This window comes from Xenia sp. Carnegie-2017, unplaced genomic scaffold, assembly GCF_021976095.1.
Source record: "Xenia sp. Carnegie-2017 unplaced genomic scaffold, XeniaSp_v1 HiC_scaffold_16, whole genome shotgun sequence".
NCBI lineage: Eukaryota > Metazoa > Cnidaria > Anthozoa > Malacalcyonacea > Xeniidae > Xenia > Xenia sp. Carnegie-2017.
Window position 1 is genome coordinate 975,641 of NW_025813469.1, and position 15,791 is coordinate 991,431.

The window sequence follows — 15,791 nt, forward strand, 5'->3', positions numbered from 1 at the left end:
ATTTGTTGCATGGATTACAAAATAGGGGAGAGGATGAAGCCTATCTTTTATAATTATATATATTATTTGAATTTCAATTTACTACAATGCATTTGGGCATGAACGAAAGATGAATAGGACCGTTTTAGAGCTCAAGTGTTCATGTTTACTGCGTGCTCGTATCAAAATTATTTTTTGTTGAAGAACAACAGTGATTTTCTATAAACAAGTAAAGTAATTCTCAAAAGCGTCCTAGATGCGCATTAATATTGTAAATTGTGGATGCGAGGCAAAAATTGTAGGTGATAAGAGCATTATATTAGAACTTAACATCATATTCACTTTATACGCTGATAAGTTCTTCATAAAATGTGTTTATTTACATTGCAAAGCAGAGCTAAGCAAAATCTTATGAAGTACTATTAGCGGTATTAGCTTGAAAAAATTATAGACTGTAGATAGAAAAATTTTTGTAATTATCATAGGACTTATTGTTTTTGTTTGTCCAAACAATTCATTTGTTATATACCAAAGGAAATTGTCTCTTTTACAGCTGCCTTTCTGTAAATACTAGTAAACAGCTGAAGTTTAGCATTGAATATTTGATCTTCAATGATACTTGGCAATATGTGCGTGCAATATTTTTGGATATAGTCCAATTGTGCATAACAGAGTAACATAATATGTCTCTGCCTGAGGCCGGCTTGGTTAAATACATCATCGAGTATATTATTGACACTTGTTGACGAATTTAATTCGAGTCAACGTGTTTTAAAGCATAAACTTGTTTGCCTCAGTTTACCAACAGAAACGGCTGGTCTAAGAATGATTTCCTTTAACGGTATTCTTATTTTATTATAATATAAAGTATAGCTCGAAGAAAAATATCTAAATTAATTAATCGCTTGTTAGTTATAATTTGCATGGTAAAACAGTACCACATAGAAATCAAATAGTTTAAAATGAACACAGAGGGCACAATTAAAGAATTTACATTAAAATATTGTCTTTTATTGTTAGTGCTGCTTTGAAAATTTCTTCACACGGTAAAATGCTATATTTGATGTAGTAATCAGCTTTGACTGTCTGCGCTATCCGTGAGTCATTCACTCCTTAATTATCTGTTAGTGAGGAATACGGTTTAAACTTTCCCCGCATCCTGAAACGCGACACTTGTTGAGGATTTTCTCTTCGTAGCAACATCTTATTCACATTCAATTTTAAACATCAATACTTCGACATTTTTTACTCAACCGCCTGTCGCTTTTTGCAAGGATAGTGCACAATTGTCGACCCGGCCCTACTTCGTAATACGTTGTCTCCTTAAATTTTGCGCCTCGCAATCTTTCCATTATTTTTGTCCATTGTACTGGTTCAGCTATTTGTCTTGAAAGTAATCTGTTGAAATTTCAAAAAAGTCTGCTTCAACATCACACTGTACAGCTGCATGACATTAAAAGTCCGTTTACTTACCTCCTAATATCACTTGCTGATTCGTATTTTTCACCAGTTACATTAGAATAAACGTCAATCTGTGGCTCTTTTATATCGATTTTCTCCAATGCGTCGGCAAACTTTCTTTGAGCTGACATCATATATTGCGTATGAAAAGCTCCACTCACCGGTAATTGGGACATCTTAACACTAGACTTAATAATAAAAATTGGCACATCATTCTTGGTAGTGGCTTGAAATTTTCATGTGCCCTACAATTTTGAGATGTTTCATGTAATTTTCCATACATCGTTCTTGTTATCTTCGTTATCTTTTTTCAACCTTAAGGGGGAAGCTGGGAGAGACGTTATCTTTTTTCAACCTTAAGGGGGAAGATGGGAGAGACGTTATCTTTTCAACCTTAAGGGGGAAGATGGGAGAGACGTTATCTTTTTTCAACCTTAAGGGGTAGTGAGGAGAAGATGAGGATAACTCAGGAAGTTGACACGAAGATCCCACGATTGCTACATCTGTACACCTATTTATTGGGATTGATATACCTTCCTTTTCACGCCTTTTCGTACGAATTTTTCTTACTCAGATTAACGATGGATGATTGCTTAGCGTGACTCATAACATATTTGTACCCCACTTAAAAAAGCAGTCAGAAGCATTTTGTTCCCCCTAGTCAGCACGTCCTTTAACTATCTAACACAAACGACTTATACAGTCTTACGTGTTTTCCCATATACATAAGACGATCAATCGATTTCTTTCCTCCTGCTACAACAAACCCTTTCTTATACAAATAACTGGCTATCTGTATATCAGTTTCATCTCCGGACAACGTCTTGCGAACTTCATTTAATAATTCTCTGATTTCTTCTTCTTCAAGGCCTGAGATTGCGACCATTCCACTTGACGTTTTATCTGAAGCTTGCTGCATTGCTTTTCCTCTAACATCGATCAGAGATAGTCCTGTGTTATAATCAAAAGTTGAAGGATAGTTCACTTGGTTGGTGTTTGGACTTGGCAGTCACTGGTCAACATTCATAACGAAAGAGACGCTATTCCAACAACATGAATTTTTGTTTGTTGTTGAATGGGAATATCGAGAAAAGAAGGCTCCTCACAGAATGTTGGAAAATTATTTGGTAACGTTTAATGTGAAATGAGAATAAAAGTGAAATGAAAAAATAAATCTTACCATCTTCAAAACTCAAAATATTTGCCAGGACAAGCGCTGCGATCTCTCCAACACTGAAACCTGCAGTTGCAATGTTCCCTTCAGTGAACCAATTTTCCCCTATGTTAGGACCAAAGTATGAGTCAGAAATGTTATTGTCGTGTAATTAGTAGGGTAAGTTTGATAATTTTCTACAGCCTTGCCTCTTTGTTTTCACACTCTATTAGTTATGGATTATACCTTTCAACTCCTTGTACTTTTCTAATGCTGCCAAACTGGAAGTAAATATTGCTGGTTGGCAGTATTCAGTTCTATCAAGTTTAGTCTGAGGACCACATAGACACAACTCCAACAGGTTATAGCCCAAGATTTGGTTAGCAATTTGAAAGAGATGTTTTGCGGCTGGCATGTTTTTTAGTTTCTTTGTCATACCGACAAATTGGTTACCCTGCCCTGGGAATAATATGACATCTCTTGTTGCCAAACTTGAGCAAAAGAATCGATTACATTTTTCAAGTTCTTGGCATTTGATTGCAAAATATTTGATGCATTGTTTCAAATATACAAACATTATTGAATGTCTTGAAATGGTGAAAAGATTGTGGAAGCTAAGGATTCTGGTACATATATCATGAACAAGTATACACAACCATTAATTCTGATTTGGTAATTTTGATTTTGATTACTAACACAACCGAGAGCCAGGGGGGTCAGATATCATATCGCAAGTTATGAGTTGCCGGGGGGTATCACATTCAAAACACGAAGTCTTAAACAATGTCATGTTCACTTCGTTCAATTCAAAAAACGTAGTTTTAAACTATTGGGAGTTTCTTTCATCCCTGAAATTACTTCAGCATGACACCTTTTATCGATGTGTGCAGTTTAACAGAACAATTAACTTAAGCTGTTGGTGTGGTTTTTGTCAAGTATCTCGTGACATGTGAATGGTTATGGTTGTGTAGTGTGTACAGGATCTTTCTCTTCTTTATGGCAGCGGGTTACGACGAAAATGTCCTTGAAAATCCTTTTTTTAAATCTTTAAAGGGAAAGTTTTCGCAAATATATGATGATGCATCTTCAAAGCGTTTGACGGTGAAGTGTTTTTTGATATAATTAAATTAAGAAAATCTACCCTAGGTTGTCAGGCTATCACACTATCTAATATAAAGCTGTATTTTACAGATATGTGTTCCGCGTTATGGCTCCTTGGCTCGCCAAGTGCCTAACCTTGTTGATATTGAAAATCACATTCTTACTCCAATACCAGGAAGTGAGAAAACTTTTCAAACATTAAATAATCGAGAGGTGATAGTGGATGGACATCTTTTGCGGACATCGTCTGGTTTTCATGATGTTAGACAGGTCCATCAATACACACATGTAATCTTTTTTGCTTAAATACATCATAAACCATTTTTTTTCTTTTAATTTATGTTTTCAGGTTGAAATCCTATTTGAAGAAACATTTTTTAATGCTAACAAAGAAAGCTTCAGTATTTTATGTATTGAACGGCCACTGGAAGGAGGAAACAGTATGGAATAATACCATTGAAAATAATTTGTTTTATATTTTGTGTAACTATCAATGCAGACCTTGGCATATCACTATTTTGTTTCTGGTGTAGGTTTTACCACAAATACTCTTGGACCATTGGAATCAATTCATGATTGCATTGAGTTTCTTTGGCCACCTCATGGTACAAACATGTTTAATTTAACTTTTATGCCTTTGCCACAGACTGCAAAGACTGTATTGTGCACTTCAGATCTTGCGTGTAGAGTTAACAAACTTTACAGTGTGGTCTTTGCTGTTGTTTCTGATCCAAAATTATAGTGAAATTATGATAAATAAATGAAACAAAGAGCGACATCAAGTAATGATATTTAAAATAACCATACAAAAGTAGGATAAATTTAAAAAAGTGAAAGCCAAGTGAAGAGAAAAAACTATGAAGTAATTTAGCCAATCAAAATGTTTATATGGGAGGAAGTTATCATAAGAAAGTTAATATTAACCAATCAAACTGAGCATCTACTGTGGTCAGGTTTTTGTTTGTACTTACCTGGGAGAAATGCAATCAAGATCCCGCAAATTGTCCTAGGATCCTATCAATTTTTAGTAAGATCTAGCTCATATGAAACTTACTTATCCCAAGTTTTAAGGTGCCTATTGCTGTTTGCAGTCTGAATGTTGTGTTTATTTGATGAAGACTGTTATTCTCATGTCTTCGCTTACATTTAAATGTTTAGGTGGGCCATATACATCAAGACGAGAAATAGATCATTTTCTTGACTCCTTTCTTCAAACTTGGATTGTTGAATTTTCTCATTTGGGGTCGTTAATGGTAGGTAACGAAGCAATTAGACTGCCTTCAGTCAATGTAATAGTTGTCATGTGATACTTGTTTATTTTGAAGAAGTAAATATAAAGCTTTAAAATTGTTGTTTTTTGTTTCAGTCAAGTGTGATTTCTCTTTTAAATCGACTCTTTCCCATGTTGATGAAAGAGTCTCGTTTGGTAACATAACATACATTTTCTATGCATTTGGTGATTGTGATGAAGGTATCTTAAGCTATCATTTATTTTTTTGTTCTCTTATGCAGAGAAAAACAGCAAAAAGTGGAAATTTTTTAGAGACAACCAAGTTGGCATTAGAAGTGAGTTGTTAATGGAAATATTTTCAATCGATGAAAAGCCTGGGAACTAATATTATATTTAATTTTCAGACATATGTTATGCACAATTTGCATGGCAAACTTTTTCCAGCTCTATGTTCTCTTTCTTCACAGAAGGTAGTGAAACTACTTACATATATTATACATATATTATACATATATTATACATATATATATATGTATTATATATTATGCATATATTATACATATATTACACATATATTATACATATATTTTACATATATTATACATATATTATACATATATTATACATATATTATACATATATTATGCATATATTATACATATATTACACATATATTATACATATATTATACATATATTATACATATATTTTACATATATTATACATATATTATACATATATTATATATATATTATAAGTTTGAAAATTGGTAATCCAGGCATTTAATACATAAAAAATGAAATTTTCTCTGGATTGTTTTAAAAAATTATTTTATTGAGCTTTCGACTGGTTGCTTCAAGCCTTCATCAGAATGAGCTAAAAGCAAATGTAAATAATGATTTCCTCATTCTGATGAAGGCTCAAAGCAACGAGTCGAAAGCTCAATATAATAATTTTTAAAAACAATCCGGAGAAACTTTCATTTTTTATATACATATATTATATATAAAAACATAACTAGTCATAGCATAAATATAAAACCCTATCATTTAATGTTTAGGATGCTGCATTCAACAAGGTTGTAAGAAATCTTGCAGATATTCAACTCAAGGACTTAGGAATCAAACCTTCATTAAGGTACACATATGAACACTATGTTGTGATCCCTACAATATGGGAATAAAACCTTCATTAAGGTACACATATGAACATTATGTTGTTGTGATCACTACAACATGGGAATAAAACCTTCATTAAGGTACACATATGAACACTATGTTGTGATCACTACAATATGGGAATAAAACCTTCATTAAGGTACACATAGAAACACTATGTTGTGATCACTACAATATGGGAATAAAACCTTCATTAAGGTACACATAGGAACACTATGTTGTGATCACTACAATATGGGAATAAAACCTTCATTAAGGTACACATAGGAACACTATGTTGTGATCACTACAATATGGGAATAAAACCTTCATTAAGGTACACATAGGAACACTATGTTGTGATCACTGCAATATGGGAATAAAACCTTCATTAAGGTACACATATGAACACTATGTTGTGATCACTACAATATGGGAATAAAACCTTCATTAAGGTACACATAGGAACACTATGTTGTGATCACTACAATATGGGAATAAAACCTTCATTAAGGTACACATAGGAACACTATGTTGTGATCACTACAATATGGGAATAAAACCTTCATTAAGGTACACATATGAACACTATGTTGTGATCACTACGATATGGGAATAAAACCTTCATTAAGGTACACATATGAACACTATGTTGTGATCACTACGATATGGGAATAAAACCTTCATTAAGGTACACATATGAACACTATGTTGTGATCACTACGATATGGGAATAAAACCTTCATTAAGGTACACATATGAACACTATGTTGTGATCACTACGATATGGGAATAAAACCTTCATTAAGGTACACATATGAACACTATGTTGTGATCACTACAATAGACAACATATGCACACTGTGTAGTTAAAATAATTACAATTTTACTTTGCATGTTTTATGGTACTTGTCACTTTAGGTAAAATTAACTGCAGATCTCAGAGAGATTCCCGGTTTCACATATTTTTTAGCAAAGCAGTTTTCTGTCTTTACTCATCATTGAGAGAAAACATACTTAGTAGTTTTATTTGTATATCTAATCTTTGTAGTCACTTGAGTTCAGTTGTAAAGTTTGACCAAAGATTGTGTCATGTCCTTGTAATAATTGATGATGTTAACGACCAAAGATTGTGTCATGTCCTTGTAATAATTGATAATGTTAACGACCAAAGATTGTGTCATGTCCATGCAATAATTGATAATGTTAACGACCAAAGATTGTGTCATGTCCATGCGATAATTGATAATGTTAACGACCAAAGATTGTGTCATGTCCATGCAATAATTTATGATGTTAACAACTTTTCTGTAATCTTTTTTGCATATTAGATGTAGGGAAATTTAAAAGGGTTTTTTTAAGCTACATTAAATGAGAATCTTGATTGATTTCTTCCAGGAATAATATTCCAGCTGCAAGAAGAACTTTATCCAGTTTAAATACTGTAAGTTGGAATCTTATTTTACCACCATTATGTTTCAAATTGACAATAATTATTGGTATTGTTTATGTAGTATACTACACCTTTGGAAAAATTTAATTGTCTTAAAAAGACTATTGTTGGTGTGACAATGACGAAGGAAAAGGATCAAGGTCTACCATCAATATTTCAATCTTTGTATTGAATGCTATGATGATTTTAAATGTACTTAAAATTATTTTATGTTGTAGTTAAATTTATTATATTTTTTGTATATATCTCAGGATTTTCCAGTAGAGTTTTTACTGTGACAGCTGATGATCTTCTACCTGTGTTGGAGTGTCTCGTCATTAAATCAGATTTACCAAATTGGTAAGAATAGATTCCATGCATTTGTTGTCATTGTCATGCTATCGAAAAAACATTGTCAAAGAAAGATCAATTATTGGGGGGGGAGGGCTATATACATTAATTTGTACATTCATATGTTGTAAACTTTAATCACAATTGATTTCAATAAAAACTAATACAATAGAACATGCATGTACAAATATTAGCCCTCCCCTCTCCCCTACTTGTATTTTGTAGTTTGTGTCAGCTTACCTTTTGAAAAAACATCTCTTCATTTTAGGATGGCAAACCTTACTTTTTTACACAACTTTCGATTCTCCAACAGAACATATGATGAATTCAGGTAACTTGACCATGAAAGGAATTCTAGATAATGTAGATTGTAGATGTTTTTTGTTTCTTAATATGAGCGTTTGCCTGCTACACTACAATAATGAAACAACTTGTAAAAACAAAATGTTCTGTTTATTTAACGTCGATAAACGCTGGTTTTGCATAAAACATTTCTGTGTTTGGCGGAACAAATTTGTTTTCAAGCAAGTTCATGCGGAGAATTGATTTTTTTAGATTTTACATGTCTTCATTTGAAGCAGCTGTGGAGTACATTAGGAAGTCGTATCGTCACGACACTCGACTGGATGTTTCTTTAAAACCTGTATGAAATACACTGTAGTAGTAATGTTGACTTGGTGTAATGTTGACTTGGTGTAATGTTGACTTGGTGTAATGTTGACTTGGTGTAATGTTGACTTGGTGTAATGTTGACTTGGTGTAATGTTGACTTGGTGTAATGTTGACTTGGTGTAATGTCGACTTGGTGTAATGTCAACGTGTGTGACGTCATTTTTGTCGTGTAATATCGACGTGTGTGACGTCATTTTTGTCGTGTAATGTCAACGTGTGTGACGTCATTTTTGTCGTGTAATATCAATTCTTGTTTTTGTTTGTGTACGTGTCAACCATGAAATGTTTGTTGTTTTTTAGAAATTCTTGGAATCAACAGCTTCTAGTTTCCAAGATATGTTGTCGAGGCGAAATTCTATGGAAGAGAAATATGACATACCATCACGTGGACCTTCGCCATTAGAATTATTTTTTCAAGTAAAGTAATCCGCTTTAGATTTTTGAAGCTTTACATCTCTACTTGTAGCTGTATACTGTGTTGTTTTTACAGCATGTGATGAACTGTCATGATTCTGAAGTGAAGAGAATCTTAAACAAGAGTTCAACACTCGTGAAACTTTGTCATCCGCTATGTTCTTGTGATCAATGTGAAAGTGTATTAGATCGACATCGTAACGATCCCGAGGCTGTCACGGTCTTTTCACGTGATGATCTTGGAAGAACCGCTCTACATATAGCAGCAGATTACGGTTTGTATTTTGCAGAAACTCAATGATTACCTTAAACAAAGTATATCATGTAGGTAATGTTAGAGGAGTTTGTGAGAAATTGCCATGAACAAAATACTGTTGGATACATTTTTGATCAGAGATCATAGACTTATAGTTTTATAATGTACTAAGATATTTGATCCTCAGGTCATACAAGCACGATCCATCTTTTGGTACAGAAAGGTTCCGTTGTCAACACAACAGATTATCATGGAAGTACTCCACTTCATTTGGCTTGTCAACGTGGACATCAACAAGCTACAGTAAGTTCATAGATAATGATTTCCCCAAACCTCTCGCTATACGTAATGTTTTCGTCCACTATGTTGTTCCTTTCTTTGCGACCAATCTTACCATGCTTCCATTTCATAAACACGTTTTTCTAACGTCCAAGAAATGAAAGGAAAAGTCTGTTTTTCTTTAAGATGTTGTTGTTGCATTATTGTGCCGATATCTTGGCTCAAGACAATGATGGGAATGCCTCCATTCATCTTTGTTGTTCAAATGGACATGAAGAGGTTTGCGTTTCTGATTATTTAAGGATTGTCGTTATCAATCTTGTTTACTTTGAAAAATAAATTCTCAATTTTAACTTCAAATCGCAAGACACAAGAAGTGTTTTCATTTATGTGGAAAAATGAAAACGTGAAACAAAAAATGACCACATGATAATCGTGTCAATCACATATCATAAAATTCTTCGTATCACACATTGTTCCTGGACATAAATTTTTTGCAGTTCTGACCTCAAAGCGCACATGCAATAAAACATGTTAGTGTAGCTTTATTTCTGTTCGTTTTCACTCCTGTTAATCATTATAATCATTATATGATAGATGATTTTTCCTCTCATGATGTAGTGTGCTAAAGCACTTGTTTTCTTTGATCTTCACAATAATGATCTTGACCTCAACGCCATCAACAAACATGGCGACACACCTCTCCATCTGGCAGCAAGATGGGGCTTTGGTAAGTCTTTAGTTCTTTGATGCATTTCTCATTCAGCTCGTCATGTTTCTGTAAAAGTGTTTGATTTGAAATTTGTAACATTATGTTTTTACAATGGCAACATGAAAAATCTTTTAAATTTACTAGCATATACCATTTCACTAGCTGTTTTTGTACAATTTAATTATTTTACAGAAAATATTGTCAAGCTGTTGTTGGATAACGGAGCATTTACTGATGTTGTGAACAAAAAGAATGAAACACCAATGAATTGTGCCAACAATACTCAGGTAAGAATGGTCAGCAGACACTAGCAGTTCTACTGGTAGTTACTTTATCTGACCCTTCCTCAAGTGTATCGATATGTTGTCATAAACGAACACACGTAATACCTTCCCTACGCAATCTTAACCATATTTAACATACGTAGGAAACCTTAGCCATACTTAGCCATACTTAACCATACATAGGACACCTTAGCCAAACTTAGCCATACATAGGACACCTAAGCCATACGTAGGACACCTTAGCCATACGTAGGACACCTAAGCCATACGTAGGACACCTTAGCCATACGTAGGACAACTTAGCCATACGTAGGACACCTTAGCCATACGTAGGACACCTTAGCCATACGTCGGACACCTTAGCCATACGTCGGACACCTTAGCCATACGTAGGACACCTTAGCCATACGTAGGACACCTTAGCCATACGTAGGACACCTTAGCCATACGTAGGACACCTTAGCCATACGTAGGACACCTTAGCCATACGTCGGACACCTTAGCCATACGTAGGACACCTTAGCCACACGTCGGACACCTTAGCCATACGTCGGACACCTTAGCCATACGTAGGACACCTTAGCCATACTTAGCTATACTTACACTACCTTACTTATACTTACAGTACTTTAGCTTTGCTTAGTCATTTATATCAAAAGAGTCCTCATCATTGTCCCTTACAAAAATAGCTATCTATATTTTCAATCATGGAAAATGAGAATGTTCATCACCATATCTTACTATAAATGCGATGATATGTTAAATCAATAGAATGTTCGTCACTATCCTTTGCTATTCATATTTTAGATAAAGAGATTGCTGGGTACGGAAGGGTCGACGCAGTACATTATTATAGAAGAATCCGTTATTCCATCAGTAAGAAATTTAGTTAAAGACTAATGAAATTAATTTATAGCAATAACTTCAAGGAAATGCATGTGTTGTTGTTAATACAACTGAATTGTTTTCAGAGAGTCCGTGCGTATAGCACGTCGTCAGATAATGAAAAATACAAAAGAATCGAGGCCAACCAGCGTCAGGTGAGTGGAGTTTTTCGTTTTTACTTGTGTAGTTCGCAGGACCGTTGGTGTTTATATCAGCATATTATATGTATATTCTCATTTCTTTCCTGATATACAGGTGGAAGGATTTTTGAAAACTGTTATAGAGGGAGACATAAGAATGGTAAGAAGCCAAATATTTGTTAAGTCGTAGATCTTACATACTTTGTGTGTGATCTTACTCTCAACTACATAGTTTTATCTCAATAACTTATGTTCATTTGTTGAAGATTTTATCTTGAAATACTCACTATAGTTTTTCTCAAACTTTGTATTTCTTAAACGAATAGTTGAATTTTTCTAAAGGTGTACCATAAACTCGGTCTAGAAGACGATTGGGACCTGGAGGAGGAAAGTGATGAAAGTTCATCATTGTCGCCCAAAGATTTTACACCCAATCTCTGTCATCCCCTTTGTCAATGCGAGAAATGTCGAAAATATCATCAAGTATGCGATATGTTTTTTGATATTTACATTATTAATTTGTTAGAAAAATGTCTATTTAGATTGAATAATATCATATTATGTTTAATCTCCATAACTGCATGTGAATATACTTAGGGCTGTGTTTGTACAACTGTTAATAACAAATATTACGTATACTTGTATAAATCTCACTTTTTGTCAGTATTTTTTACATACGTTGATTTTATAAAGAAAAATCAAGGTGTTTTTTTATGTATGTTTGCTTATTCATATGTGCTGCCATGTCATTGTTCAATAATAAGTCCACTCAATAATCTGTTATGTATATTATATCATGTTTATACATATATATATATATGTTCTATGGCAGGATTTCACCCCTTCACCTTACCGTAAAGTTGATATCAACAGTCAGGGTGTAGATGGAAAGACGGCTCTTCATTATGCCTCATTGTATGGCTATGAACACATCGCTAGTGTCCTTCTAAAGAATGGCGCCATGGTTAGCCTGACCGATTATAAGAGGAAATGTATGCCATTACATTTGGCTTGTCAGTACAACCATCCCAAGGTAAACAACTATGTCGACATTTTATTTCGTAGCTCACAACATTCTCTATCGTAATAGAGTATACAAGTACTAAAGTGGTTATATTCAAAGCATGCTACACCTACACTTTACTTGCACGTTGTCGTAGCGAGTATTTTGGTTCTCCGATTCTCCGCAATGATAACTTCCGGCACGATACGGTGAAGCTGAAAACTGGTTAATTGTGCACTACTGACCTAATGTATTCCTTTGAGTATCGCTTCAATAGTTTGTTTTAAGATAAAACTTTTTTTCAAACAACTGTACATCAATGGACTCGGTGTGTAATTAATTATGGACTACTTTTCTGGTAGATTGTAACAATGCTTCTCCAGCATCATGCTGACGTCGATTGTCAAGATGCGAGACGAAACACGCCATTACACTATTGCTGTCAAAATGGCAACATTGAACCGGCAGAAATACTTATAAAGGTAACACGAGGTGACATTTTCTGTAGATGATTTTTCATCTCATCAATTTATAAATATTTTTCATATAACAGAACGGAGCAACTTTGAGTATTGTAAACGAGCGAGGAAATACCGCACTTCACGATGCAGCAAGATGGAGTTCTGTGCAACTTGTTCGTCTCTTGCTTAAGAATAAAGCTCCTCTCACAGTCAGAAATTTACATGGATTAACACCATTGCACATGGCAAAGGTAAAAATGTTTCTTTTTTTATACTACATTGATCAAATAATATATATGATTTTATTGTCACTTGAATTACTGCATGATTACTTGATAATTAAAACATAAAAAGCTTAGTTGTCAAGTAGCTATAACACAGAATCGCTTTTCACAAAATATTATGGAAAGGAATACGCGATGTTTAATATGGCAGGGTGTTTCGAAAAATGTCAGATTAGTTGCAACGCCATTTTTTTTATTTTTTGATTATGTTGTGTTAAGTCACTATAATTATGCCTTTAAGCACGACGAGATAGTGAAAATTCTCAACGAGGGAACCATAGCAGAAAAGCAAAATACAAATCATAAAAAGGAGTTCGTTTCGCCTCAAACAACGAAACCAAGAAATGTAGAAAACTTTGATGTTATGTCAACATCATTGGATGAACCGGCGAACCTCACTGATGACACAACTGATGGTTCTCAAGTCTCATTTTTTGACTCTTCTTCACCAGAGGTATTTGTGTCTACGACACAAAGTGAATCATCTATGTCTAGTATACCATTTCCAAGAAAACTACCAGAGATTTTAAATGGTGACGATGACGATATTCGTCCAAGATTGTTAGCGATTGAGAGACTAAAACATGTCTTGGATGGGATTAAATACTTCGACAGGTAAGGCAATGTAATTAGTTATTATCAGTGAACGATTGTCAAGGAATGAAAACTTGTTTCTTTTAAGTTTTAAAAAGATATATCTTTTTTTGGCTAATTTTAAAATGTTTCAAAGCGTGTAGGAATAATATAGAATTCTAAAATCGACCAAGTTTAAAAGAGGGTTTTACATGTGGCATTGTCATTAGTAGTAGGGGGCTGACTTTCGTCATCAGTGGTAGGGGCTGGCATTGGTCATAAGTAGTAGGGGGCTGACTTTCGTCATCAGTAGTAGGGCTGGCATTGGTCATAAGTAGTAGGGGGCTGACTTTCGTCATCAGTAGTAGGGGCTGGCATTGGTCATAAGTAGTAGGGGGCTGACTTTCGTCATCAGTAGTAAGGGCTGGCATTAGTCATTAGTAGTAGGGGGCTGACTTTCGTCATCAGTAGTAGGAGGCTGACTTTCGTCATTAGTTGTAGAGGTTAACATTGTAAAAAAATTCAAAAGATTTTAACGTCATTAGGTCCCTAGATATTGCTTCAAATGAATAGTCGTTTTGCTCCCATGTTTCATAAAAAGATATAAAACCGTTGCCTTCAAAATGTTGAACGAATTTTACTTGTCACTACACTTAAGATTATGTTTGTCAATTTCAAATACTGGAGAAAGAAATTTTTGCGAATTATTTAGATTCACTCGCAAACAGCGAGTTATTTTATTCACTCGCAAACTTCTCACACTCGAGAGTGACTCGCAACTGCATCGCGAGTCACTCGCTCAATGGCCATTGTATACTCGCGAGTCATGTCATGTTACTCGAGGTCGGTACTGTAGTAGGGGGCTGACATTGGCCATTAGTAGTAGAGGGCTGACATTGGTCATAAGTAGTAGGGGGCTGACATTGGTCATTAGTAGTAGGGAGCTGACTTCGGTCAAAAGTAGTAGGGGGCTGACATTGGTCAAAGTTATGTTCCATTTGTGTGTACGTGTTTTTGTTTCTTTAGGAAAGCTGGTTTGAGGAGAACCGAAACAATGGATCGAAGTAAGCCACTAGTTAGCCCACTATTGAAACTTCAGGTAATTTACTTACTATTTTATCATATTCACCTGAAGGAGGGGGACTTTATGTTTGCTAAGTCAATTTCAATTCTCGTTGTAGTTTTCTATTGAACATTTTGATCCAACAAGACTTACAAAAGTTTCCGAAGTAGAGTTTGATCAGGTAAAAAATACATCATCTTTCAAAAAAGAAACGAGAAACTTTATTGAAAATGGAAATAAAATAGACTCTACATGAATGAATGAAAATTGTTTTAAGTCACTTGAAAGTGTGTATATATTAAGTATGAAAACCTCAAAATGAATGATGGTAATGTTTCAGAATAATACCAATCATGTTATATTAATTTTCTGTCAATTCATTTCTGAGGATTCTATCTACTTGTAAATTTTCTCTGTCTGCTATTTTGTTATTCAATAACAAAAATAGTTCTGTCAGAGGTGATTTGTAATGATTTCAACTATGTTCTCTCGTTTCCTTATATAACATTAAATTTGATGATATGTCTGAAACACCATACGAGACAATTTTGATGTCAACATACCTACGACAAGTTTCTACAGTCCTAATGTTAGCTGACTTAGCTTGCTCTTTCTGATGCATCCTGGGTTACAGTCGCACCAGTATATATCAAGGATGAACTTTATGGCGATTAAAAGCAGGGAAATAGTTAAATCGGAAAGGACTTGACAGCTGTTTTTCACGTTTTATGTGGTTTAAGTTTTTAGTTAATCCAGTAATTAAATAGTTCAGTCGTTCAAATGTTTTGACGTCACAACGAGTAAAAGGTAAAAGGCGGCAAAAATCAACAATTTCAAGTGTAGTTTTCAAAAAGATGGGATGAATTTTAAAATACCAAGCAAAATTCATAATAATGGCGT

General features: G+C 34.3%; 2 protein-coding genes across 2 annotated transcripts; one reads left to right on the plus strand and one right to left on the minus strand.

The window, feature by feature from the left end:
• Positions 1-337: 337 nt before the first annotated feature.
• Positions 338-3,278, minus strand: LOC124437653 (malonyl-CoA-acyl carrier protein transacylase, mitochondrial-like). The gene is made up of 5 exons (XM_046987624.1): positions 2,840-3,278; positions 2,621-2,719; positions 2,150-2,391; positions 1,453-1,628; positions 338-1,377 (listed from the first exon to the last, which is right to left on the minus strand). Exons 1-5 carry the CDS (start codon positions 3,168-3,170, stop codon positions 1,200-1,202), a joined length of 1,026 nt encoding a protein of 341 aa, XP_046843580.1. The 5' UTR covers positions 3,171-3,278; the 3' UTR covers positions 338-1,199.
• A 75-nt stretch (positions 3,279-3,353) lies between these two features.
• LOC124437664 (ankyrin repeat domain-containing protein 27-like) lies at positions 3,354-15,422 on the plus strand. The gene is made up of 30 exons (XM_046987638.1): positions 3,354-3,694; positions 3,785-3,964; positions 4,044-4,134; positions 4,228-4,299; positions 4,853-4,947; positions 5,061-5,120; positions 5,207-5,260; positions 5,330-5,395; positions 5,986-6,062; positions 7,481-7,526; positions 7,597-7,675; positions 7,787-7,874; positions 8,134-8,196; positions 8,421-8,508; positions 8,838-8,954; positions 9,028-9,226; positions 9,395-9,510; positions 9,673-9,765; positions 10,108-10,216; positions 10,391-10,485; positions 11,290-11,358; positions 11,454-11,522; positions 11,623-11,667; positions 11,850-11,990; positions 12,340-12,540; positions 12,873-12,992; positions 13,064-13,222; positions 13,497-13,870; positions 14,855-14,927; positions 15,010-15,422. Exons 1-30 carry the CDS (start codon positions 3,590-3,592, stop codon positions 15,145-15,147), a joined length of 3,282 nt encoding a protein of 1,093 aa, XP_046843594.1. The 5' UTR covers positions 3,354-3,589; the 3' UTR covers positions 15,148-15,422.
• The last annotated feature ends 369 nt before the right edge of the window (positions 15,423-15,791 follow it).

Coding starts and splice junctions, on each gene's coding strand:
- LOC124437653 (XM_046987624.1), bottom strand. CDS start 3,170: ATGTTTGTATATTTGAAACAATGCATCAAATATTTTGCAATCAAATGC. Junction 1,629..2,149: donor TTATGTATATGGGAAAACAC/GTAAGACTGTAT, acceptor TTTATTATTAAG/TCTAGTGTTAAGATGTCCCA. Junction 1,378..1,452: donor TCAGCAAGTGATATTAGGAG/GTAAGTAAACGG, acceptor AAATTTCAACAG/ATTACTTTCAAGACAAATAG.
- LOC124437664 (XM_046987638.1), top strand. CDS start 3,590: ATGGCAGCGGGTTACGACGAAAATGTCCTTGAAAATCCTTTTTTTAAA. Junction 12,541..12,872: donor GTCAGTACAACCATCCCAAG/GTAAACAACTAT, acceptor CTTTTCTGGTAG/ATTGTAACAATGCTTCTCCA. Junction 12,993..13,063: donor CGGCAGAAATACTTATAAAG/GTAACACGAGGT, acceptor TTCATATAACAG/AACGGAGCAACTTTGAGTAT.